General features: G+C 34.6%; 1 protein-coding gene across 1 annotated transcript in view; it reads left to right on the forward strand.

Moving 5' to 3' along the window:
- LOC145317525 (uncharacterized) overlaps window positions 1-25,719 on the forward strand; it is an 81,618-nt gene extending 55,899 nt beyond the window's left edge. Inside the window, exons 10-17 of the mRNA XM_080158636.1 lie at window positions 5,371-5,481; window positions 6,130-6,199; window positions 6,772-6,827; window positions 13,755-13,829; window positions 21,577-21,777; window positions 22,454-22,559; window positions 24,469-24,644; window positions 25,328-25,719. Of these exons, the coding sequence (XP_080014762.1) occupies window positions 5,371-5,481; window positions 6,130-6,199; window positions 6,772-6,827; window positions 13,755-13,829; window positions 21,577-21,777; window positions 22,454-22,559; window positions 24,469-24,644; window positions 25,328-25,385 (853 nt within the window). The 3' untranslated portion in view covers window positions 25,386-25,719. The remainder of the gene's footprint in view (window positions 1-5,370; window positions 5,482-6,129; window positions 6,200-6,771; window positions 6,828-13,754; window positions 13,830-21,576; window positions 21,778-22,453; window positions 22,560-24,468; window positions 24,645-25,327) is intronic.
- The last annotated feature ends 2,092 nt before the right edge of the window (window positions 25,720-27,811 follow it).

Here is a 27,811-nt window from a genome sequence, read left to right on the forward strand (position 1 = left end):
GAGAAGGAGCGATGAAGGGGCGATGTAGGAGCGATGAAGGAGCGATGTAGGAGCGATGTAGGAGCGATGTAGGGGCCATCACAGTACAATTTAATATAAATTTGGAGAAGGAGCGATGAAGGAGCAATGTAGGAGCGATGGAGGGGCGATGTAGGAGCGATGGAGGGGCGATGTAGGAGCCATCAAAGTACAATGTAATATAAATTTGGAGAAGGAGCGATGAAGGAGCGATGGAGGGGCGATGTAGAAGCGATGGAGGGGCGATGTAGGGGCGATGTAGGGGCGATGTAGGGGCCATCAAAGTACAATGTAATATAAATTTGGAGAAGGAGCGATGAAGGGGCGATGTAGGAGCGATGAAGGAGCGATGTAGGAGCGATGTAGGGGCCATCACAGTACAATTTAATATAAATTTGGAGAAGGAGCGATGTAGGAGCGATGGAGGGGCGATGTAGGAGCGATGAAGGAGCGATGTAGCAGCGATGTAGGGGCCATCAAGTTGCAATGTAATATAAATTTGGAGAAGGAGCGATGAAGGGGCGATGTAGGAGAGATGTTATATAAATTAAGGTAAGAGGCTATTAAGGGGCGATGGAGAGGCTATGTAGGGGCTATGTTATATAATTAAGGTAAGGGGCTATTAAGGGGCGATGGAGATGCTTTGTAGGGCCTATGTTATATAAATTAAGGTAAGAGGCTATTAAGGGGCGATGGAGAGGCTATGTAGGGGCTATGTTATATAAATTAGGGTAAGGGGCTATTTAGGGGCGATGGAGAGGCTATGTAGGGGCTATGTTATATATATTAAGGTAAGGATTATATAAATTAAGGTAAGAGGCTATTAAGGGGCGATGGAGAGGCTATGTAGGGGCTATGCTATATAAATTAAGGTAAGGAGCTATTAAGGGGCGATGGAGAGGCTATGTAGGGCTATGTTATGTAAATTAAGGTAAGGGGCTATTAAGGGGCGATGGAGAGGCTATGTAGAGGCTATGTTATATAAATTAAGGTAAGGGGCTATTAAGGGGCGATGGAGAGGCTATGTAGGGGCTATGTTATATAAATTAAGGTAAGGAGCTATTAAGGGGCGATGGAGAGGCTATGTAGGGGCTATGTTATATAAATTAGGGTAAGGGGCTATTTAGGGGCGATGGAGAGGCTATGTAGGGACTATGTTATATATATTAAGGTAAGGATTATATAAATTAAGGTAAGAGGCTATTAAGGGGCGATGGAGAGGCTATGTAGGGTAAGATATATAAGTTTTCCGGATTTTTAATGTTAGGGGGAGATTTGAAATCTGCATCAAATTTTAAGGATTTTTTATATAATTCGTTTTTTGTATAATTCTTTATCTAAAAGCGGAAATGCATTTTAAGTTAATTAATTTTGACCAATAGGATAGGTGGATTTTAAACTACCTGCGCTCTAATTGGTTGAATGATGTACGCCATCCAATCAGAGCGCAGATTTTTTAAATCCACCAATCACAGATGCCAAAATTAATTAACTTAAATTTCATTTCCGCTTTTAGATAAAGAATTATAGAAAAAACGAATTTTATAAAAAATCCTCAAAATTTGATGCAGATTTCAAATCTCCCCCTAACTTTAAAATTCCGGAAAACTTATATATCTTAATGTAGGGGCTATGCTATATAAATTAAGGTAAGGGGCTATTAAGGGGCGATGGAGAGGCTATGTAGGGCTATGTTATATAAATTAAGGTAAGGGGCTATTAAGGGGCGATGGAGAGGCTATGTAGAGGCTATGTTATATAAATTAAGGTAAGGGGCTATTAAGGGGCGATGGAGAGGCTATGTAGGGGCTATGTTATATAAATTAGGGTAAGGGGCTATTTAGGGGCGATGGAGAGGCTATGTAGGGGCTATGTTATATATATTAAGGTAAGGATTATATAAATTAAGGTAAGAGGCTATTAAGGGGCGATGGAGAGGCTATGTAGGGGCTATGCTATATAAATTAAGGTAAGGGGCTATTAAGGGGCGATGGAGAGGCTATGTAGGGCTATGTTATATAAATTAAGGTAAGGGGCTATTAAGGGGCAATGGAGAGGCTATGTAGAGGCTATGTTATATAAATTAAGGTAAGGGGCTATTAAGGGGCAATGGAGAGGCTATGTAGGGGCTATGTTATATCAATTAAGGTAAGGAGCTATTAAGGGGCGATGGAGAGGCTATGTAGGGGCTATGTTATATAAATTAGGGTAAGGGGCTATTTAGGGGCGATGGAGAGGCTATGTAGGGGCTATGTTATATATATTAAGGTAAGGATTATATAAATTAAGGTAAGAGGCTATTAAGGGGCGATGGAGAGGCTATGTAGGGGCTATGCTATATAAATTAAGGTAAGGGGCTATTAAGGGGCGATGGAGAGGCTATGTAGGGCTATGTTATATAAATTAAGGTAAGGGGCTATTAAGGGGCGATGGAGAGGCTATGTAGAGGCTATGTTATATAAATTAAGGTAAGGGGCTATTAAGGGGCGATGGAGAGGCTATGTAGGGGCTATGTTATATAAATTAAGGTAAGGAGCTATTAAGGGGCGATGGAGAGGCTATGTAGGGGCTATGTTATATAAATTAAGGTAAGGGGCGATGGAGAGGCTATGTAGGGGCTATGTTATATAAATTAAGGTAATGGGCTTTTAAGGGGCGATTGAGAGGCTATGTAAGAGCTATGTTATATAAATTAAGGTAAGGGACTATTAAGGGGCGATGGAGAGGCTATGTAGGAGCTTTGTTATATAAATAAAGGTAAGGGGCTATTAGGGGCGATTGAGAGGCTATGTAGGGGCTTTGTTATATAAATTAAGATAAGGGGCTATTAAGGGGCGATGGAGAGGCTATGTAGGGGCTATGTTATATAAATTAAGGTAAGGAGCTATTAAGGGGCGATGGAGAGGCTATGTAGGGGCTTTTTTATATAAATTAAGGTAAGGGGCTATTAAGGGGCGATGGAGGAGCGATGGAGGAGAGATGTAGGGGCCATCAAAGTACAATGTAATATAAATTTGTGGAAGGAGCGATGAAGGGGCGATGTAGGAGCGATGGAGGAGCGATGTAGCAGCGATGTAGGGGCCATCAAGTTGCAATGTTATATAAATTTGGAGAAGGAGCGATGAAGGGGCGATGGAGGAGCGATGTAGGAGCGATGTAGGAGCGATGTAGGGGCCATCAAAGTACAATGTAATATAAATATCAAGAAGGAGAGATGAAGGAGCGATGTAGGGGCGATGTAGGAGCGATGAAGGGGCCATGGAGGAGCGATGTAGGGGCCATCAAAGTACAATGTAATATAAATTTCAAGAAGGAGAGATGAAGGAGCGATGTAGGGGCGATGGAGGAGCGATGAAGGGGCGATGGAGGAGCGATGTAGGGGCCATCAAAGTACAATGTAATATAAATTTCAAGAAGGAGAGATGAAGGAGCGATGTAGGGGCGATGTATGAGCGATGTAGGGGCGATGGAGGAGCGATGTAGGGGCCATCAAAGTACAATGTAATATAAAATTCAAGAATTAGAGATGAAGGAGCGATGTAGGGGCGATGTAGGGGCGATGTAGGGGCGATGTAGGGGCCATCAAAGTACAATTTAATATAAATTTCAAGAAGGAGAGATGAAGGAGCGATGTAGGGGCGATGAAGGAGCGATGAAGGGGCACTGGAGGTAAAGGACTATGGAGGGGCGATGGAGAGGCTATGAAGGAGCCATCATTGGGCTATAGTATAGCCTCTTATCATAAGAGGCGATATTAACGCCCCTTCAAAGGAGCTATTAAGAGGCCATGAAGGAGCTATAGCATAGCCTCTTATCATAAGAGGCGATATGAACGCTCCTTAAAAGGGGCTATCACATCGCTCCATATGATAAGAGGCTATGCTATAGCTCCTTGAAGGAGCTATAGAAAATCATCGCCCCATATGGAGCGATGTCATGGAAAGGACTATACCCGAAATAACTATTAACTCATTGACAATATTGTATTCCTCCGTCAGCATATTAGACTTTTTGGATTATGGAAAGAAAAAGATGAAGCGGGTTTCATCGTATTTTCACAGTAGCTTTTGATAGGTTATTTTAGGTTAGGTAACTGTTAATGATTGCCCCGTAGTGCTTGATAAAGTAAATATCGTCAAATGCCCTCAAATAGTTAATGAACAGACGTTTAGGCGGTTTGGCTAAATTAGGAATAAGTTTTCTTCCGCGATTTAAAGAGCTGGATCTTTTAATCGTTTAGTGTAGTTGTCGCCACTGGCCAGAGGTACAGCCGCTCACCTAATAGAGAATTTTTAAATCAAAATGGCTACGCTAAAAATTGCTACAGTCATTTAACGTTGCCACGGAGCCACAAAGACAGCCACATTTGATAAATTAATAACTAATTATAATATTTTATTTCCAAACTATCGTAAAACCATTGAAATTGAGGTTTTATAAAAAATAAGATAAATTATATAAAATATGTATGAAATGTCGAGCCAAAAAAGATTTTAAAGATCCATATTTCTATGACATTAAGCATTGAACTGTCGTAAAATCTTTTTAAAATCCATGTTTTATTGGCAGCGCTGGAAGTGGCGGCGGCTACGGCAGCAGCTGCGGCTGCACTATCTAGCTCAGGTGGCATGCACGTGGCTGCCGAGCCATTAAATTAACCTTTGTTAAAAAAAACTTTTATGTTTACTTGACCTTTATGAAAATAGAACATAAATATTAAATCTGTGTAATAAATACAAAGATTGATAAAAAAAATCAAGGATTGATATTTTTCCTTTCATTAAAAAATGGTGGCGTTTTCCCCCGAAGTGCATTTTCGAGCACAAAACCCCTTCTTGAAAATAAAAAAAATAATATGGGATAGTTTTTGTTTGTTTGTTTATTACTTTAGGTCAGGTTTTATTGGGTACTGGGTACCCCGCAGGGTTAGGGGACCACTGGTATATGCCCTTTGTGTTTAGGCTTTAGGAGACTTCCATTATTTTTCAATATATTCGAAAAATAAAGTGGAGTTGGTTGGTTTAATGTTCGACAGGTACATGGAGGGAAAGTAAAAAATTTAAAAGTCTTCAACTATTTAAGCAATGGTTAATACATTTGAAATAGTTTTTCTTATCGCGTCGAATCATAGACAGGTTTCCGCGGATAGTAAAATGAAAAATTATAATACAAATTCCAACTTAGTTGGCCAACTTAACTGGTATTAATTTTATGATTTTATTTTACTATTATTATTGAAAATTGTCTATAATACGATATCAAACATGATTTTTCAGTATGGCTAAGAACCAGTTCTAATCCAGCGGAAATTAACCAGTTTCGAAGCCATACTGGAATAATCTTAATTTTTAGTCCTACAGATCTTGCTGAGAACAAGACATATATGAAGTGGAACAATTATTGGGACCAGCTCATACTCAATGGACTCATTCCACTCCTGGCTCTCATATCTTTCAATATTAAGTAAGTTTATTTTTCTTAAAGTAATAGCGTGTTAATCTTTGTCAGGGACATAAAGGGAAAGACAATAGCCGATAAATTGATGTACATTCCCAATTAGTGGCTTAAATTTCTTAATGAACCTACCAATCAAAAACAATAACAAATGTTATTATAAAACTTTGGGGACCAGTGTAATAAACGGCTCGATGTCCCCTTCCTCTTTGACTCTTTGTATAACTTTATTCATTCGTATGCCCGGAATTTGTTTTTAAAAGGGGTTTTAGGTAGGTTTTAAAAAATATCTTTAATCAAGTTATTCAAAATTTAGTTTGTTATTTAAAATACTAGTTTTGCTTAAATTTTGTTCTGATACATACCTCAATTAATTAACTTTGATTGTTTTTATCTTATTCATGATAGGATAACTTTGACCTACACACTTATGGATGTTATCATTCCTGTAGATTTATATTTGATATTTTAAAGAAGCTTTTCTAGTGTATGTAAGAATGCACCATACTGGCCTACCATTTTGGTCAATTAAAATTTATACTGGCCTGCCATTGCATTGGTAATCTAGTCTGTGTATAGACCGGTCATTGGTCATTTGTATTGCATGAAGTCATTATAAAGAGCTTCTCTGCGATTATGTACTTGATTATTTTTAAGGATATACAAAAAACTGATGGAGAATGAAACACGACGTGGATATATGCTCAGAGGTTCTATCAGATTAGGGGTAAGTTTAGTTTTTTTTCATTGGGATTAATTAATAGGATCTCTGTGTGTGTGTCTGTATGCAGAGCTGGATCTTTAAATCATTTTAGTGGTGAGCCAGATCGTGGTGCGTCGAATTTCAGCCAATCACAGCGCGGCATTTCGAACCATTTCCCCTCAAGTGCCCCTAGAGGCTTCTAAAGGCGTAGCCGCGTGTCAAAGACAAAAAACAAGTCTGTGGATGATATAAATGCTAAATAATGAACAAAATCTCGTCATAACTCATGACGTTTAATTTATACCTACAACTAATAGTAATAGGAGTAGACGAAATTTAGAATAATTAGCTTATGGTGTCTCCAAAAAAGTGGACAAGTGATTCAACTTTTTCCGAGCTATACGAATTGACGTCATATTCGAAGTGGATCGGCATAGTTTGGCCAAACGTTGGAGCATTTGTCCACTTTTTTTGAGACACTATAAGCTGATTATTTTTAAAGAAATATGTCACAACATCATATATCATTACATATTACAGTTTATTGTGCTTTTTAAAAAAATCTTTTTTTTTTTAAATGTAATCTATTATTACAGGAATACGACAGAGTTACTCAGATGGAGAGAACTTCATTTAGATACTTTCTAAATAGGTAATTATGTTTTTAACTATTTGTACCGTATCTACTTTATTTGATTCTCAAAAAACGCGATGACATCAAGCCATCTCAATTCTATAAAATAATAACTATATTTGTAAAAAAAATCTTGAAAAAATAACAAGCTTCATAAATAGTTTAAATAAATATACATATAAGTTTTAAAAAAATTAGGTTGAAAATATTAAATACTTTCTTGATGAAAGAAATTTTAAGGAAAACTTTTTACTTTGAAATGTGTTTTACCTAATCGTTTGAGAGTTCCTGTACAACTAAATTATTTGCAGTGTATTTTGCTAGTTATACCGACAAAACTAATTGTTCTGCCAGAATTTTACCACTAGGTTGGCGCCCAATCAATCAGCTAGTTTGGATTGTTTGAATCTTCAATAAAATGGAGAACTCAATCGGGACAGTTTTTATCGAAATCTCAAGCTATAGACAAAAAAAACTTTCTACTTTATATAATGCAAATGATAAAATATGACCTATATTTTTGTCTTTAAAGATTCTCTTTAAACACCTCCACCGTTTTATATAAAGATGCTAATCCCCCCCCCCCCCCCCCCAACCCCAAGAGGATATAAGCAGTAAAAAACCCCGCAGGGGGTATAATTTTCTAACACTTCTTTCTTATTTAGTCTTTAAAAAGGATTCAAAATGCAAGGACATATATTTTTTTAACTCTTACTTTATACATCTTAATTGGAACTGATGATCTATTTTTATAGAGAAACATATGTATTCCATCAATAAAGAAAGTTAAAAAATTAAACTGTGTTTAAACATATAATGATACTTTATATAATAGGTTTAAGTACTGTTTTTAAAAGCGAAGCTTTTCTATAATTAGGGTCGGTCCGTCCGTACGTCCGTCCGTCCGTACGTCCGTCCGTCACGGATAGCTTTTTTGTTAATTTAGACATGTTAGAATTGTCCTATCGATTTCAAATTTTGCATGGTGATTCCTTTAGTAGTTAGGTACGATTTAGAAAGCGTAGCAACTCTATAATCATTACCAAAATGTCCGTACGTCCATTTTAAATAAGTTGATTTTTTTTACTTTTTAAATAGCTTTTTTTCGTTAATTGCCTATGTTAGAATTGTCCTGTCGATTTCAAATTTTGCATGGTGATTCCTGTAACAGTTAGGTACGAGTTACAAAGCATAGCAACTCTATAATCATTACCAGAATGTCCGTACGTCCATTTTAAACATGTTGATTTTTTTACATTTTTAACAACAAATTTGTATGTGACCTAATTATCCGATTGGTCTGATTTTTGGTATACTGATTCCTGGGACAACAAAATACAATATTATAAGCGAAGCAACTCTATAATCAAGTCCTAAAAATGTAAGTATGTCCATAATCATTATCTTGTATCAAGCAGTTTTTCAACAAATTTACTTACAATTTTGCTTTGACTCTTAAACATTCGCATTCTGATTATTCAGTTCTGACATTATACAAGTGTTAATGTCCGTTTGTCCTACCGTTTCAGAGCTTCGCTTTTATGGATGTTGTCATCCTTGTTCTTTATGCTTTTCTAAAGCTTCTCATGTATTCATATCTAACAGCCCTGTTTAACAGAGAGAGAGAGTGTGGACAATGGGCTGTTTATGACACTTGTCCCCAAAGTTTTGTAATGACTTTTGATTGGTTGGCTCATTAGGTTTAGTGCTCAAACGTTTCAATCACTAATTTTAATGTGCAGAAGGGATACTTTTTTGTATCATCATTGAGGATGTACATCAATTTATCGGCCATTGTCTTATCCTTTTAGATCCCTGGCATGAATTTTCATAGATGTAAAAGCAAATATATGTTGTTGTTTTCTTCCTTCTTTTTATCTCTGCAGCTTTTGTTATGATTTTAGTTTATACAAAGAAAATATTTAAAAATAACATTTTCCAGTATCGCTTCGAAACCGATTAACATCCGGTGGATTAGAACCGGTTCTCAGCCATACTGAAAAATTGTGGATAGTATTGTATTATACCCAGTTTTCTATGAAAATAAAAATGTACAATCATAATATTAACACCACTTTTTTAGCCCGCGCCTTCGGCATCTCGGGGCTAAAAAAACTGTTTTGATATTATAATTGTTCACATCTATATCCGCGAAAAGCTCTTTATAATACGATGCTATAAAAAACTATTATAAAATTAAAAAGTTGATCATCTTCCCTTCTTCCAGGGAGAGGGAGAGGACATTAGCCTCTAAATTACACTAGTACCCAAAGTTTTTAACTCCCTTTATCTTATTCATTAACCTAAAAACTTTGAGTACTTTTATTGGTTAGTTAAAAACTAGTAGTGTTCAAACTATTGAACCAATAATTTTATCTACAAAAGGGGTAACCTTATTTGTCATTTTGGGAATTTTTTGTCCATTGTCTTATCCCTGAACTTTATCCTAAATATCCTGTTTTGAAAACAAAATCTAGAGAAAAGAATTATAATCATAATATTAACAACTAGCGGCTACGCCCCCTGGAGGCCCCTAGGTGCACTTGAGGACAGTATGAGTTTCATTTTTAAAAGCGAATCTTCTCAATGATTAGGGTCAGTCCGTCCGTCTGTAACAGCTTTTTTTTCATGGAACAGTTAGTTCTTTTGGTTAATTTAAACATGTTAGAATTGGCCTATCGAGTTAAAACTTGTTTATTCCTGTTGTAGTAAGATAAGATTTCGAAAGCGTAGAAGCTCTATAATTGTTACCAGAATGTCCGTACGTCCATTTTAAACTTATTAATTTTGAACTTTTTTGACAACAATTTTTTAAGTTATATGATTATTCGATTGATATGATTTTTGGAATACTGATTCCTAGGACATTAAAGTACAATGTTATGACCGAGGCATCTCTATAATAAAGTCCTAAAAATGTAAGTATGTCCTGAAACATTATCCTGTATATTAGCAGTTTTTCAACAAAGTTACCTACAATTAGATCATTCGGTACTCATAAACAGACAGACAAACATACATCCTGTTACATTATTATAAGGATACCTAATTCATTTGGCAATATAAATAAAAAAATTGTACGCGGAGTAACTTTACACAAAGTTATCCGTTTTCAATATTGTGTCTCTCTACATCATGAATATTGTATCAAATGCTTTGCTGATGTCAAGCTGTATATAATTATACACAATATTGGAGCGCTTTCAAAATAATAAAAGCCATGGATCTAAAGAGATAACACAATGGCCATTAAATTGAAATACATGCCAAGTAATTATACACAAAATTCACTCTTATTGAAGATAACAATTATTGGTAAAACGTTTGGTCACTCAACATAACCAATCAAAATTTATTTAAAAGTCCCCAAAATAGTTAAGCCAACTAAAAAGGAAAACATAATTAAAAATTTTGAGGCCTATTGTAAACAAGGATGACAACATCCATAAAAGGGAAGCACTGAAACGGTAGGACAAACGGACACTAACACTTGTATAGTGTCAGAACTGAATAATCAGAATATAAATGTATAAATGTCGAAGCAAAATTGTAAGTAAAATTGTTGAAAAACTGCTTGTTACAAAATAATGTTTATGTACATACTTACATTTTTAGGACTTGATTATAGAGTTGCTTTGCTTATAATATTGTACTTTGTTGTCCCAGGAATCAACTTCCCAAAAATCAGATCAATCGGATTATTAGATCACATAAAAATTTGTAGTTTAAAAAGTAAAAAAATCAACATGTTTAAAATGGACGTACGGACACTCTGGTAATGATTATAGAGTTGCTACGCTTTCTAAATCGTACCTAACTACTACAGGAATCACCATGCAAAGTTTGAAACCAATAGGACAATTCTAACATGCCTAAATTAGCGAAAAAAGCTATCCGTTACAAACGGACGGACGGACGGACCGACCCTAATTATAGAAAAGCTTCGCTTTAAAAAAAACATGAGTAAAAGCATATGAGTAAAAGCGCAGATGCTCTATATTTGGATCATAATTCGGAGGAACGTCCAGCCGTCACGTGACGTTATATAAAATTCACGTGTTTTATTCAAAGCACAGTGGTAATATGGAACTCCTTATTTAATCTTTGATAAATAATAATTGAAGTGATGAAAAAAACATTTCTAGATAATTGGGAAATGTACGGATAATTGGGATAAAAATGGAGGAAAAATTACAACTAATGGATGTAGAATATACGTGGATATTATTACAGGAGAAAAATTGTCGTCAATTTAGGTTGCATTATCTTCTCGCATTTATTGGTCGGGCCATTAATCGAGTAGGAGTGGAGGGGATGGGTTAAAGAAGGGGGAGGGGGGAGATCGTTATTTCAGCCCACTACAGAGTTCACTTTATTATAGAAAATAAAAATTTGGTGTAAGATACAAGTAATAATGAATCCATTAAACTACCTTGGACCTTCAGCAAACATAAATAAAGTTTAAAGTGTTACTTTGGTAAATTTTATTAATTAAATCAAATTCAAAGTTGTTTTCTTGCTCAAAATTAATCTACCAAGTACATAAACCTTTTTTCTATTCTATTCTTATAACTTAGGCATCAACAACACTGAAGTTTAATAATATAAATTATAAGATAAATTAATAAAGTTAAATACAAGTTTAATTAACATGGGGTTTTGCAAATATTTACACACAGTTTTCAATATATATTAGATAACCTTTTCTATACCCCGCAAAACTTAAAAAAAAAGGTAGCATGCTACGTCGTTTGATATCGTTGGCGATAAACGTTGGAAAATCGGCCTTTCAAGAAAAATAGCAAGCGAAATCGCCATCGATATCGTAGCAGAGTAGCATAAAGTAATGGTGCTCTCTATTCGGTTCTTTCTAAAGTATAAAAGCCTCTGAGCTCTTTTTTCTCACTTCTTCTATTTTTATCCTCTCTCTCTCTCTCTCCTCTCTCTCTCACTCTCTTTTAATTTATTCTACTATTGTGCGACTTCGCCCCATACTCTGCTACGATATCGATGGCGAACTCGCATGCTACCTTTGCTTGAAAGGACGATTTTTAACGTTTATCGCCAAAAAATTAGGTGGTAGTTCATGGCAAAGGGGATTGGAGGTAGCATGAGACTCGGTACATATATTGCACGAGCTCGATGGCGATTCCATGGTGAAATATCTTGCTAGGTAATTATGGTCGGCAAGTACGTCCGTACGTCACGGACAGTTAGCTCTTTTCGTTAATTTAAACAGGTTAGAATTGTCCTATCGAAACCAAAATTTGCATGGTGATTCCTGTAGTAGTAAGGTACGATTAAGAAAGCGTAGCAACTCTATAATCATTATCAGAATGTCCGTACGTCCATTTTGAACATGTTGATTTTTACTTTTTTAACAACAAATTTCTATGTGATAAAATTATCCGATTGATCTGATTTTTGGAAATTTACTTACAATTTCTTTCGATTTTATACATTTATCTTCTGCTTATTCAGTTCTGACAATCTACAAGTGTTAATGTTCATTTGTCCTACAGTTTCAGGGCTTCGCTTTTATTGATGTTGACATTGTTGTTTTATTAAGAATTTTAGTTAATTATCAAAAATTACTAGAATAGCCACTTCCATAGAAAGATAAGTGAAAACAGAATTATTAATCCTTTTATAAAAGTAACAGTCTGTCCGTTTATCTATCTATGTGTCTATACCGAAGGATTTCACCCCAACCTCCCAAAATAGATCACCCATGGAAATCCACCCCCAACCCCCCAAAATAATTATTTTTAGAACTAACTTTGAAAGAGAAGGATCTACTTGCCCACACCCTCCCTCCCCCACATCTCCCTATCTAGTTTTATAAAAACTAGAAACAGTCAAATGTTATACAGTAATAATATTCAGAAACAGTTAAAAAATATTTATTAAAAGAGCGGCTATTAAGGTAACTTTACAAAGTGTCTCAAAAATCAGCCACGTGACGTCAAAAAATTAATAATTATTCATCTCTTTTTTTAGGGTTTTTCTTTCCCACTTCTCCTCTCATCTCCCCCCTTTTTCATGACGTCACATAGCTGATTTTTGAGACGCTTTGTAAAGCATACCTATTAAGCAGTCGACTGATTAAAATTCTTAGATTACAATATGATATTTCTTAATGTGAAATTTGCATATTAAAAGAAGTATATATAAATGCCATTATTATAGAATATATTTGTTTAGATACCTCATATAATCAAAGCTAATAGGTACTTTAGTGTTTGTTTTGTTTGTGCAATAGTGTGTGTGTGTATGCCTGTGTGAGTTTGTGTGTGTGTGTGTATATTTAAGTGTTTATTTTAGCTTCATTTTTGCAAAACAAGAATGCATAAAAGCGAAGCTCTGAATTCAAACGGAAGAAAAAACGATAATGAACACTTGTAGAATGTCAAACTCAATAAGCAAAATATTGATAAAACAAAATTGTTTATAAATTTACTGTAAAATTTATTCTGTTTAAGAACATACTTACATTTTTACGGCTTTTTCATAAAGATGGTATACTCAAGATATTGTATATTATATTCAAGGAGTCTGTGTTCCAGAAATCAGACGAATAGGATAATTATATTGCACAAAAAGTTAAAAATCAGAACGTTTAAAATGAATGTAAACACTTTTGGTAACCATTATAGAGTTGCTACGCTTTTTAAATCTTACCTAACATTAACGAGAAGAGCTAAAAGTTATAGAAAACGTAGCAGCTCTATAATCGTTACCTTAATTCCGTACTTACATTTTAATGTTTTAAACATGTTGATTTTTAACTCTTTCAAGAACAAAAAAATGGTGTGATATAATTATCCGATTGATCTGATTTATGGAATACTAATTCCTATTACTACAAAGTTTAATGTCATAAGCGTTTATCCTACCGTGTCAGAGCTCCACTTTCATGGATGTTGACATCCTTGTTTATTATAGAGGAAGATCATATCGCGGCCAAACTAGAAGACAAGAAAGTATTGAGGATCAAACCCCAGATATCAGAGTTAACAGGTTGGTATCCGCTAGATATCACAGAGTTTTGCAGGGATAAGACAATAGCCGATAAATTGATGATCATCCCCATAATTATACATAAAATTACCCCTTCTTTAGATTACAATTAGTGGTTCAAAAGATTTAAAACTTAACTTAATGAACCAACTAATTTAAATTTGCTATAAGTCTCTAAAATTCTTAAGAAAACGTTATTGAACTTGGAGATTTGTGTAAAAAAACAGTACAATGACACCCTCTTTCCTTGGGTTTTACTAAACTTTTTTAAAGGCACTGTAAAGTCAAAAAATGGGTCAGAATTCTTCAAATAATATTTCTCATCAATTTGTATATTGAAATTTAAAAATCCTCCAATAAACAAAGATGTTGCACTCTTGGTTGATCACACAAACAGAAAAAATGCCTTAATTATAGAGTATCTTTTTTTAAAAGTTGATCTAAATCCGTGATTAAACGCTGAGTAGTAACAAAGGACAAAACTAATTAATTAGTTAGTTTTGGCAATATATATATTTCACCTCCTGCAGTTTATAACATATTTATTTGAGAAGCTAATTTTCTTTCTATCACGTAGGACATAAATATTAGTTGTTTGATACCAACCCGATAAAGGAATTCAATATTGCTTTAAACAAAAATACATAACACAATAAATTTAGATGGCTTCAAGTAGCAAAAGCTACTCTTTAACTGTGATGCATCCGTCCGTCCTTTTGACAGAATCAGTTGACATAATTAACATTTATCAGAGGTTATAAAAGATAGATATCTGATTTTTCAGGGTAGATTCCTCTAACTATGTCTGTCCTTCTGTTCTGTGTTCTTTTTTCTGTCTATCTGTTTTATGTTTGTTTGTCTGTCTATCTGTTCTTTTGTCTGTCCTTCTGTATATCTGTTCTTTTGTCTGTCTGTTCTTTTGTCTGTATTTCTGTCTATCTTTTCTTTTGTCTGTCCTTCTGTCTATCTGTTCTTTTGTCTGTCTGTTCTTTTATCTGTATTTCTGTCTATCTTTTCTTTTGTCTGTCCTTCTGTCTATTTTTCTTTTGTCTGTCCTTCTGTATATCTGTTCTTTTGTCTGTCTATCTGTTCTTTGGTTTGTCTTTCTGTCTATCTGTTTTTTTTGTCTGTCCTTCTCTCTATCTGTTCTTTTGTCTGTCCTTCTGTCTATTTGTTCTTTTGTTTGTCTTTCTGTCTATTTGTTCTTTAGTCTGTCCTTCTGTCTATTTGTTCTTTTGTCTGTCCTTCTGTCTATTTTTCTTTTGTCTGTCATTCTGTCTATCTGTTCTTTTGTCTGTCCTTCTGTCTATCTGTTCTTTTGTTTGTCTTTCTGTCTATCTGTTCTTTTGTCTGTCCTTCTGTTTATTTGTTCTTTTGTCTGTCCTTCTGTCTATTTTTCTTTAGTCTGTCCTTCTGTCTATTTTTCTTTAGTCTGTCCTTCTGTTTATCTGTTCTTTTGTCTGTCCTTTTGACTGTCTGTTCTTTTGTCTGTCCTTCTGTCTATCTGTTCTTTTGTCTGTCCTTCTGTCTTTTTGTTCTTTTGTCTGTCCTTCTGTCTATTTTTTCTTTTGTCTGTCCTTCTTTATATCTGTTCTTTTGTCTGTTCTTCTGTATATTTTTTCTTTTGTCTGTCCTTCTGTCTATCTTTTCATTTGTCTGTCCTTCTGTCTTTTTGTTCTTTTGTCTGTCCCTCTGTCTATTTGTTCTTTAGTCTGTCCTTCTGTCCCTTATTTCTTTTGTCTGTCCTTCTTTCTATTTGTTCTTTTGTCTATCTGTTCTTTTGTCTGTCCTTCTGTTTATTTGTTCTTTAATCTGTCCATCTGTCCTTCATTTCTTTTGTCTGTCCTTCTGTCTATCTGTTCTTTTGTCTGTCTTTCTGTCTATCTGTTCTTTTGTCTGTCTTTCTGTCTATCTTTTCTTTTGTCTGTCTGTCCATCTGCCTATCTGTTCTTTTGTCTGTCCTTCTGTCTATCTGTTCTTTTGTCTGTTCTTCTGTCTATCTGTTCTTTTGTTTGTCTTTCTGTCTATATGTTCTTTTGTCTGTCCTTCTGTCTATTTTTTCTTTTGTCTGTCTGTCCATCTGCCTATCTGTTCTTTTGTCTGTCCTTCTGTCTATCTGTTCTTTTGTCTGTCCTTCTGTTTATCTGTTCTTTTGTCTGTTCTTTTGTCTATCTGTTCTTTTGTCTGTCATTTTGCATATCTGTTCTTTTGTCTGTCTGTTCTTTGTCTGTCATTCTGTCTATTTGTTTTTTTGTCTGTCCTTCTGTCTATTTTTTCCATTGTCTGTCATTCTGTTTATCTGTTCTTTTGTCTGTCTATCTGTTCTTTTGTTTGTCTTTCTGTTATCTGTTCTTTATTCTGTATATCTGTTCTTTTGTCTGTTCTTCTGTCTATCTTTTCCTTAGACTGTCCTTCTGTTTATCTGTTCTTTTGTCTGTCTATCTGTTCTTTTGTTTGTCTTTCTGTCTATCTTTTTTTTGTCTGTCCTTCTGTTTATCTGTTCTTTTGTTTGTCTTTCTGTCTATCTGTTCTTTTGTCTGTCTATCTGTTCTTTTGTCTGTCTTGTTGTCTGTCTAATATTTTGTCTGTAATTCTGTCTATCTGTTCTTTTGTCTGTCCTTCTGTCAGTCTGTAATAAGTTTTAAAACGACCTGGTTTGCTAGTTATTTGTTGTCACCAGAGCTTCTCTGTAAAAAGAATAAGGTGCAATTAGTAGAGGTAGAGTTGGATAAAACAAACAATAATGATAATAATCAGATGAATGTTATGCCAATAATTTTGTTCAAAACTTAATTTTTCTTAAAATTTTTACTGAATTAACTTAAAAATTACATTATAGTTACATTTTATTTTGCATACTGATGTTTCAGAGGAAGGTAATTAACACTCCCTCCCCCCATCACTGAACGATAGAAAATGGACAGAGGAGTATGACTTATCTACTATATTTTTACTTTTTAGGGCACTTATATAAGTATAAACATTTAAAAAACCTTTTTTAAATCAAAATGAAAATTTACGAGACTTAGAAAAAAGAATATCAAATATCATCTTCAAAATTATAAAACTATTTATGAAACAAACAATTAAATTATGAGTTAATATTCAAAAAACTGAAAATCAATGTTTGGCAGCTGCAGCCGCGTTATTTTGAGTGCGGCCCGGTAGAACTTGTTTTTGTTGTTGCTGCTCATCAAATTTTATCCCAAAAATAACGCTTGGGTGCTTTTGATCAAATATGCAGCTGAACAAAAAATCAGTCAAAATATGCGACTGTTGGGTAAATGGGTAATTGGCTGCGGATCTTTCGAGGCTGAATGCGGCTGCCGTTCCTTGCTGTAAATTACACAACTGCTCTACATTTGAACTTCAAATAAAAATGTTACAATGAAATATAATCTTTTCCAAAACAAATCAAAAAAGGGATTTTTATCCCAGAGTTGAAAAGAAACATAAAATAGTATTGTACATTGTACACTCAAAACTCGGACTAGATGGTTTGATCATATTATCCGTCTCATAAACAATCTTAAATTATGTTATGTATGTAAATTAGATATTAGTATTCTTATCGTGTCCAAAAATTCGTCTGCATGACGTCTGTACAAAAACAAACCCGGAAAAGTGTATAAGTACTACAAGGAGGGAGGGAACATTGGACTGTTAATTCCACTAGTACTTAAAGTTTAATACTAATCACCTTTTCTTATTTGCTGGCTTAAAACTTTGATTACTTCTTTTAAATTTTAATTTCATAATATACACGAATATTCTACATCCATTATTGTGCCCGAATTAATGTTTTACAATAAAACTACTTATCCTCTAAAATCCCTAAATAAATTGATACAAGTGTCAGCTTTACAGGGACAGGACAATAAAAGAAAATAAATACCACCCCCCCCCCCCAATATTTGTGTGTAAAGAAGGCGTCTTAACCCTTACAGATCGGGGTTTTCAATGTCATATTTTTTGTAGGTAAGATAGAGAGTTGTGACTTCATGACTTTTTAAGTTTAGTAATTATACGTCGGCAAAAGTTGATTTTATTAGGATATCTGGTCTGTGTCGGTCGTGGTGTCTGGTCAAAGTCGGTTGGGTAGCACCAAAATTTTAAAAAAATTCTAAATAAATCTTAATTTCTACATTATGACTTTGTATATAAGGTAGAAATCTAAAATTTTTTTGGTGAATACTGAGATATCAATGACCTTATGAAAAAAGTGGTGTTATGACCGTTTGACCGCACCCTGACCGACTTTATGACCGATTTTTGTCCGGCTTTTACTACAGACATACATCATGAATATCGTGGCTTCTATTACAGCTAGAGACCTATAATTTTTTTGGTAAATCCTTGAGCAATAATAAACAGATAAAAATATTAATTGGCACCGCCAACTGCCGTTTTACCGCCGTAACCGCCGAAAATGGCGGTTTCCGTTATTTGCCGTTTTTTGGCGATGATCAGAAAAAGTATTTTTTTTGTTATGAAAAATAAAAGTTCGTCCTAAAATTTGGTCATCCTAGCTGCAAAATTGGCCGCTCTACAGCTGTTTTAAAATTTAGCGGCTGGCCGCTAAAAAGCGGCTAAGGAGCGGCCTGACCGCTATGACTAGAAAAAGTAATTTTCTCTAAAAATACACATGAACCACCAGAAAAAAATTTTACGTCTTTATCTGTAACAGAAGCCGAGATAGAGGGGGGGGGGTCAATATGACCCCCCCCCCCCCCGATCTATTAAGGTGGGAATAGTGGACCGATCTGTAAGGGTTAACTTTTTATTTTAAATAGCTAGTCGGTGTATTTAGTAAGTAGTAGATGTAAAATTTTCCATAGAATTTAGATATGCAATCGGTTTTTTGTAGACCTCTTATTTTTTAAGTCATTTAGGATTTTATATATGGATTTATATGGATTCGTAATATTTTTCTGATTCTAAAGGTATATATGAACCATAAACGTCCAAGGGGGGGGGGGTAAAGGGGTGATTACTAGGGTGGGTCGATTTTGGAATTACACATTAGTACACATTGGCAAGGGTTACTGGGCCAGTATAAAACCCTGTAAAACTTGAAAGAGGTTTTTTAATCCAAAAACAACGGGCGCGCGGGGGGTATAAAATGTGCCTGCCCCCTTATAAAACCAAAAATTGAAATAAACACAAACATAAATAAACACAGGCATGTTGCATATCAAAATGACCGCGTTGAAATGCTGATTACAGATCTGAAAATCGTTTTGAAAAATATTGATTCAGTATGAAATGATTTTCAAATAACCTACTAAAATAACCAATTTTGACTAAATCAGCTGTTTTTAGGTACTTAATGAGATCTTATTCAAACTAGGAGAAATATTTTTAAAAACGGTTTTCAGATTCGTAATCAGCATTTCAATGCGGTCATTTTGATATGCAACATGCCTGTGTTTAAAGGAATTTGAATTTTTGGTTTTATAAGGGAGTGGGTACTATTTATACCCACCGCGCGCCGGCAGCCATAAGAGCCAAGTCACTTTTGAAACTTGAATGGGGCTTATCATACATATATATGACTTCCACAACTTATGATAACAGTGAAATCTAAAAAAAGGGTGAAATGGGCCCACCCTAGTGATTACCCCCCCTCCAAATGAATTAAAAGTTAAGACGCCTTCTTTATGAATGTTTAGAAAGCAGTGCCTAATAAAAAATTACGCCATACATTACAAATGACCAATGATAGGCCAGTATACATTGTAATTGACCAAAGGTAAAATGTATATTGGTCTATCATTTGTCAAGTGTATTGTATGACGTCATTTTAATTAGGCACTATAAATTGCTTCTTTTATCCTGTGTTAATTGAAAAAAAGTAAGGGTTGAAGATTAACTAAACTATGTAACCTTCCTTCCTGTAAAAATATCAGGGAGGTAAGGGACATTGGGCTGTTTATTACACTAGTCCTAAAATTCTTATTCGTTGGCTTGACAATTTTGGTGACTTCTTTCAAATATTGATTGGTTTTTTCATTAGGTTAAGTGTCTGAACGTTTCAACCACTAATTGTAATCTACAAAAAGGACAAATTTTGTGTATTGTCATTAGGAAAGTACATCAATTTATCGGCCATTGTCTTATCCTGTAGATTAGACTATATAAGTTTGAAGGAATTTTAATTAATATAATAGAATTGAAATCTGCATAAAATTTTAAGGTTTTTTTTATAAAATTCGTTTTTTATATAATTCTTTATTTAAAGGCGCAAATACGATTTAAGTTAATTAATTTTGACATCTGTGATTGGTGGATTGAAAACTATCTGCGCTCTGATTGGAGAAGCTTAAGTGTCGTACATCATTCAACCAATTAGAGCGCGGGTAGGTTTCAATCTAGCTTTCCTATTGGTCAAAATAAATTAACTTAAATCGTATTTGCGCCGTTAAATAAAGAATTAAATAAAAAACGAATTTAATAAAAAAAACCTTAAAATTTTATGCAGATTTCAAATCTATTATATTAATTAAAATTCCTTTAAACTTATATAGTCTACTGTAGATAGCTGAAAAAATATACACAATAATAAGTTATAGTTGGCAACCAAATAAAATATAATTTGTAATATCATGCATAATACTTTCTTTGTATTAGAGAAGGAAGGAAAATGACGTGAATGGTAAAAGGAAAGGTTAATAGTTGTATCACTTGCCAAGGTTCAAACCCGGGTACAGTTGCCGCGCCTGCAGTCGCATGGTTGTCGCACCTGCAGCCGCACGGCTGCGGCAGTGAAAAATTAAACCACGCAGATGCCACAACATTCTAAGCTAAAGATGGCTGCTTAATCTAATCATACTTAGAGATCTAGGGGATAAAACAATGGCATATAAATTTATGTACGTCCCCAATTTTACACAAAATTACACCTTCTGTATAAGATAGCAACTGGTGATTGAAACGTTTAGACAGTCAACTTAATAAACCAACCAATTATAATTCAATAAAAGTCCCCAAAGTTGTCAAGTCAAATAATAAGAAAACGTTATGATAAAACTTTGGGGACTAATGTAATAAGTATAAACTTTAAATTTGGCAGATGAGACTTAATAAAATGCGACCACAAACCCTGGCTACACCTCACAAGGGCACACAAAAGATACACATGATGTTTTGTACAGTTTGTTCCAACAGATTAATATAGTAAAATAATTTATATAAGAACAAGGATGATAACATCCAAAAAATGGACCAACGGACAAAGTGACTTATAAAACAGATGTTCAACTATCTATTAAAATTAGAGAATGTGCAAAAAATCAGAAAACCTTTGCAAAATTGTTATGTCTGCATGACGGGTAGACAGACGAATAAAACAATGCATAGACTAGATGTGCATATGTCATACAAATCATCAATGAAAATATCAGCTGTCTATTTTCAATAGCAACCGAGAAAATCTCATTTCCCCCAGAGCGTTATGGACTGACGGACAAACAAAATAAATTTTTAGAGTAGCTTCGGTTTCAAAAAGACACAAATCTTGTTTAATGCCCATTGAAACAAAGCAGCTAGATTTTATCATTCAAATTTAAATATTTTTAGAGAAGCTTTTTATAAGGCCTATGAAAAATTACCTCATACTGGCCTTCCATTGGTCAATTAAAATGTATTCTGCCAATGGTAATTTAGTGTGTGCATTGGCCTATCATTGGTCAATTGTATGTGTATGACATAGTTTTTTATTAGGCAATATAAGCTGCTTCATTTTTAGATCACTGCCCTCTGATAGAAAACTGATGGTGAAGATGTCTCGTAGCAATTCTAAAAGATCCGGCACGGACACCTCCAACTGCGGCAGCATAGAAGAGAATGGAATAGAGATGACCCAGTTGACAAGGAACGGCGAGAGGGTGGTCACATCGCCGCCGGTGGCTAAAGCTGGAGGCAAAGAGACAACTAGCTCCTCATTTAGGTGAGTGAAGAAATTATCTTTATAGTACCTGTAAAAGAATGACGTCATACAATTACAAATTACCAATAACAGGCCAGTGGGAAATGCGATTTCTCGGCCTCTATTTTAGATATAAAAAAACCTCCAGTCTATACTCTGTTCTGTCTATCTGTTTGTCAGCAATGCTAAGAATGTAATTTTTTACTGGCGACATTTAGGACTACTTCTAACGATAGATGGATAAATTTTTTGAAATGTGCAGCACCTACTCTACAACTCACTTTGTCCGTATGCTTATATGTCAATTATGCTACGGTCCCAGATTTGATGGGGAAAATGTAATTTGATTAATGTGCATCTTCTATTCATAGGGACTTTGTCAGTCCATTTTTTTCTCTACTTTTTTTGTTGTCATCCTTGTTTTGTTTAGAGTTCAGTTTCATGAGCTAATTATGATTGTTATCATCTTTGTTATGTTTAGAGTTCAGTTTCATGAGCTAATTTGAGCTAATTATGATTGTTATCATCTTTGTTATGTTTAGAGTTTAGTTTCATGAGCTAATTATGATTGTTATCATCTTTGTTTTGTTCAGAGTTTAGTTTCATGAGCTAATTATGATTGTTATCATCCTTATTTTGTTCAGAGTTCAGTTTCATGAGCTAATTATGATTGTTATCATCCTTGTTTTGTTTTTAGAGTTCAGTTTCATGAGCTACGACGTAGACGAGAGAAAAGTAATATCATTCTTTTGGCAATTGTTCTACTTTTCATTTGCTCACAATCTCTCAGAATTGTTTTTAAGGTAAGTTTTTCTTTTCATTTTAAAGTATAATTGTAATGTAGTAATATTCAAACTAGCGGCTACGCCCCTAGAGACCTCAAGGGGTCCATAAGGAGGGGTGATAAGTCGACCAAAACCCCCACTCTCAATTGTAGTTTTAAAAAATTGTTATAAACCTTCCCAGGACCTATGAGAAGCTACCCTGTAGCTGACAACCATATCGGTTCAGTAGTTAGCGAGATCTTTCGGTACACACACACAGAAAGATACACAGACAAAGATCCTTTTACTTTATTATAAGAACTAGCGGCTACGCCCCCTAGAGGCCTCTAGGGGCACTTGAGAAGGGAGGAGTCGAATTTGATAACCCAATTTCTTATTTTAGATTTTAAAAATTAAAAAAAAATTTTAGGGGGTGGAAATTTTTTTTTTTTGGGGGGGGGGGTTTCTTTATTTTTTGGAAAGTTAGGGGTGTCTTACCCCCCCAAGAAAATAGTTATAAACCTTCCCGAGACCTATGAGAAGCTACTCTGTTAAGGAGAACCCGATCGGTTCAGCGGTTAGCGAGATCCTTCGGTACAAACACACAAACAGACAGATAGACATCCTGTTACTTAGATTATGAGAATTATGAGAATAAATGAAAAAAGCTTTATTCATTGGCAAGCGGATGGAAGATGAGGGGAGGGGTTGTTAATTTCACTTTAAAATTGAAAACGGTATGGCATGACTTTGCCGTTTTTTCACCCTATTAAGGTTTATATAACTGCAAAAATCTGTGAACGCCACTGTTTCTATTTCCTTAAATTTAAAAATTAATTGAAGGTTTTTAGTAACAAAGCGTTTCGAGAATTAAATTTTGCTTTGAATCTTACTAAAAAATATATTTATATAATTTTATATTTGTCGTATGTTAAGCATTTAAAATCATCAATTCTTAAAAACCAAATTTAAACTCAAATATATAAAGTTACAAATATAGACAAATATTTTATGTGTTTACGTAAAAACAACAATATTAATAAATTAACCTATGTGATTTAAGTACTCAAAATATTTTCTTAAAGTTTTATAACATATCATTTTTAAAAGCGAAGCTTCTCTATAATTAGGGTCGGTCCGTCCGTCCGTTCGAGATGGATAGCTTTTTTCGTTAATTTAGGCATGTTAGAATTGTCCTATCGATTTCAAACTTTGCATTGTGATTCCTGTAGTAGTTAGGTACGATTTAGAAAGCGTATCCACTCTATAATCATTACCAGAATGTCCGTATATCCATTTTAAACATGTTGATTTTTTACTTTTTTACAACAAATTTTTAAGTTATCTAATTATCCAATTGTTCTGATTTTTGGTATATTGATTCCTGGGACAACAAAGTGCAATATTATAAGCAAAGCAACTCTATAAACAAGTCCTAAAAATGTAAGTATGTCCGTAAACATTATCCTTTATCAAGAAGTTTTTCAACAAATTTACTCACAGTTTTGCTTTTATTAATCATTTATATTCTGATTATTCAGTTCTGACACTATACAAGTGTTAATGTTCGTTTATCCTGTCGTTCCAGAGCTTTGCCTTTCTGGATTTTGTCATCCTTGTTTTATAATAAGTTGTATTTGATACAATATCGTTTAGAATACAATCCTATTATATAAATTAGTAAGATACAGTCTGTAGCTAACCACTGAACCGATATGGTTCTCCTTTACAGTAAAGCTTTTTATAGCTCCATAACTATTTTGGGGGAGGGTATCTTTCAACCCTCCCAAGAGAAAACACCCCTAGAAAAGAGTGCACCCCCTCCCCTAATTAAAATCTTTTTCTTTTTTAAAAACTTAAATTGAAAATAGTGAAGGGGGGGAGTTTAAACTCCCCCCCCCCAAAAAAAAGAAAAAATAATGAAGTACACTTCCTTTTGTTGTTGTAGGCTATTGAGCTGACTATCATTGACACCCACCTGTCCTTCGAGGTGTTCAACTTCTGTTACCTGCTGCAGCGCTACAACATCCCTCCCATGTGGTTGTGCATCTCACATCTCAACCATCTCTTCCTGGCTCTCAACTCCGCCCTCAACTTCTTCCTCTACTGTCTGGTGGGACGAAGGTATAGCTATTCCAGTTAATATCGGTTCTAGGCCATACTGAAATATCATATATCGTATATTATTATAGACAATTTTCTATGAATAGTAAAATTAAAAAACATAAGACAAACACAAGTTTTATTAGAACGGGCCTTAAGCCCCTAGGGGCTAACAAACCCGAATTTATCCTTTAATTCATCGTATTGCTATTCACGGAAAGTTGTCTAAGATACAATGCGATAAATAACTAAATATTATTAGATATCTTTGAATTTAATGTAATTGAATGAGTAGGTTAAATTAAATTAAACTCCTTTCTTCTCCCATCTTTATCAGTCTTACAGACAGCAGCATATTTGGTGCCTAATTCTGAAATAAATTGGAAAAAAACTCTTGCGGATATTTCTAACCCTGCGGGGCCTATACCTGCTGAGTGATCTAACTCTATGGGGATACCTTAAACTTAACCCAAACTAAAAAAAACACAAAAAATAGTGCTTTCAATTTCTAAATAAGATTGGGGGGAGGAACCGTTCTGTGCACGACTAGGAACTATAAGGGAAACCACCTCATTATTAATGTATACTGGCCTGCCATTGGTCATTTAGTCCGTGTATTGGCCCTTCATTGGTAATTTGTATTGTATGACGTCACTTTTATAGGGAATATAAAAGGCTTCATTTTTTTAATTGATATGTTTCAGGTTTCGTCAAGAGCTCCGGATTTTCATCTGTCGGCTTTGGAGGAGAGGATACCAGTAATTTCGCCATCCAAACAAAAATATCACAAAAAGAACCAAAATTTCATTTCAATACACTTTTTTAAAAAAAGAGTAAAAAATGGCGATAAATAAACGTCATTATGGATTTCACAAAATTGTGAGATAATATCATTCATAATGAATTGTAAAAAATTAGAAAAGTAATTTAACTGTAATTTATGATGTTAAATACATGACTTAAAGTATAATTCTTTAGATTAAAAAAAGAATTATCCTTAATTCTTGCTAAATACAGTTTACTTCTAAAAAATCTGCTTAAAAGGTAGTTAACTCTCCTTAAGCCAGAAATTTCTTAGAAGATTAAACTAACAAAATAACATCCATAAAAGCGAAGCTCTAAAATCAAAAGGAAGAACATATATCAGTAACCTAATAAAAAAAGCATTTCATTTTAAGTTTGAACAAAATGGAACATAAATTTGTTGCATGATTGCGTAGCTATAGGATACAGAAAAGGACATAATTTCATTTTAAGAATTTGATTATAGCGTTGCTTGGCTTATAATAATTTACCTTGTTGTCCTAAGAATCATTATTCAAACAAATCATATTTTTTATTTCTAAATTTTACTTAACTTTAAAAGGAATCATCATGCAAAGTTTGAAATCGAGCTAACCGTTACGGACTGACGGACCGACCCTAATTATAGAAAAGCTTTGCTTTTGAAAAGTATCCTATTCACAAGGGGTACCAAAATTGCGCCAATTTATATTATTTCAATGGATTTGCGTTTTAGATCATTTAACAAACCAGCAATATTATCAGCATAAAGACCATACTTCAGGTCGAAAATCAGGGCTGAATCACACAAGGACGTCCAAGGGGGGGGGGGGTGGTGGTAAAGGGGTGATTACCCTCCCCCCATGTAAAATTTAACCCTACCTTGGGGGTGCCCCCAAGCATTTAGGAGGGGGTAATTACCCCCCCCCCTGCAAAAAAAAACAATTTTTGGGGATAAATACCCCCCCCCCCATGTAAAATTTAACCATACCTTGGGGGTGCCCCCAAGCATTTAGGAGGTGGTAATTAACCCCCCCCCCTCAAAAAAAAAAAAATTGGGGGGGGGGGATAAATACCCCCCCAAACAATTTTGGGGGGATAAATACCCTCCACCCCCCCCCCAAATGAAAAAGCCCTATCAAAATAAATTTTAATACTATATATTTAACTAGCGGTTTCGCGCCTAGCCTCTAAGGGCTTTGCCTCAAGAGGTAATTAAAGAAAAAAAAATAATTACCTCTGGAGATTTTAAATAATTAAAAAAAAAGGGGGGGATTTTTTTCATTTTTGGGGGGTTGGGGGTGTCCACCCCCCCCCCCCTCCCAAGAAAATAGCCTAAAACCACCACAGGACAAGTAGGTATATTACCTGAAGAGTAGAATCAGATCGGTTCAGTGGTTACCGAGATCTTAAGGGACGGACAGACGGACAGACAGACGGACAGACAGACGGCAAGACAGACGGACAGACAGACGGACAGACAGACGGACAGACAGACGGACAGACAGACGGACTGACAGACATCATTCTACTTTGTATTATAGATAGTATTTCATTATTAGGTAGGTACCTTTTTACATTATTAAATTACCCCCCCCAGAAATTTTACCCCGGGAGTAAATTTTGGGGTGGGGGGTAAAAAAAATTTACCCCTGCCAACAGATTTTAGGGGGTAAAAAATATTTGCCCTCTTAAGAAAATTTACCCCCCCCAAATAAAAAGCTTGGACGCCCCTTAAATCACATATAACTTTTATTTTCGAATTACAGTAAACTATCAGAATATTATACAAACAATGAATACAACGTCAATAAAATCAAATCTTTTAAATTAGACGATCAGACAGCAGTACAAACACTTATGGATTGTCAGAATTTCATAAGCAAAATGTGAATTTAATAGTTTTTCTCGTATTCATTCGAATCCGGTGGATAGAAATCGGTTCTCATCCATACGAAAAAACTATGTCTAGCATCGTATTACATCCAGCCTTCGGCACCTCTTATAATAATCTTATAATTGTACATTCTATATCCGCGGAAAGCGGTTTATGATACGATGAAAGAAATCACTATTAAAGAATTGTATGTAAATTTGTTACTATATTGCTTTAAATCAGGATGTTTAACTTTTAAGGACAAGTTTAGAACTTGATGATATAGATGAATCGCTTATAACATTGTACCTTATTGTCCTAGGTAACATTGTTATGTAAATTATGTAAAAAATTGTTGTCAAGAAATGAAAAAAAACAACATGTTTTTGATGAAACTTGCGAAGTTTCTGGTAACGATCAAAGAGTTGCTACGCTTTATAAATCGTACCTAACTGTCACATAAGTAATATTGCCAAGTTTGAAATCAATGGAACAGTTCCAACATGGCTAAATTATTAGAAAAAATTGA

Source organism: Acartia tonsa, chromosome 4 (assembly GCF_053477335.1).
Source record: "Acartia tonsa isolate MP-2025a chromosome 4, ASM5347733v1, whole genome shotgun sequence".
Lineage (NCBI taxonomy): Eukaryota > Metazoa > Arthropoda > Copepoda > Calanoida > Acartiidae > Acartia > Acartia tonsa.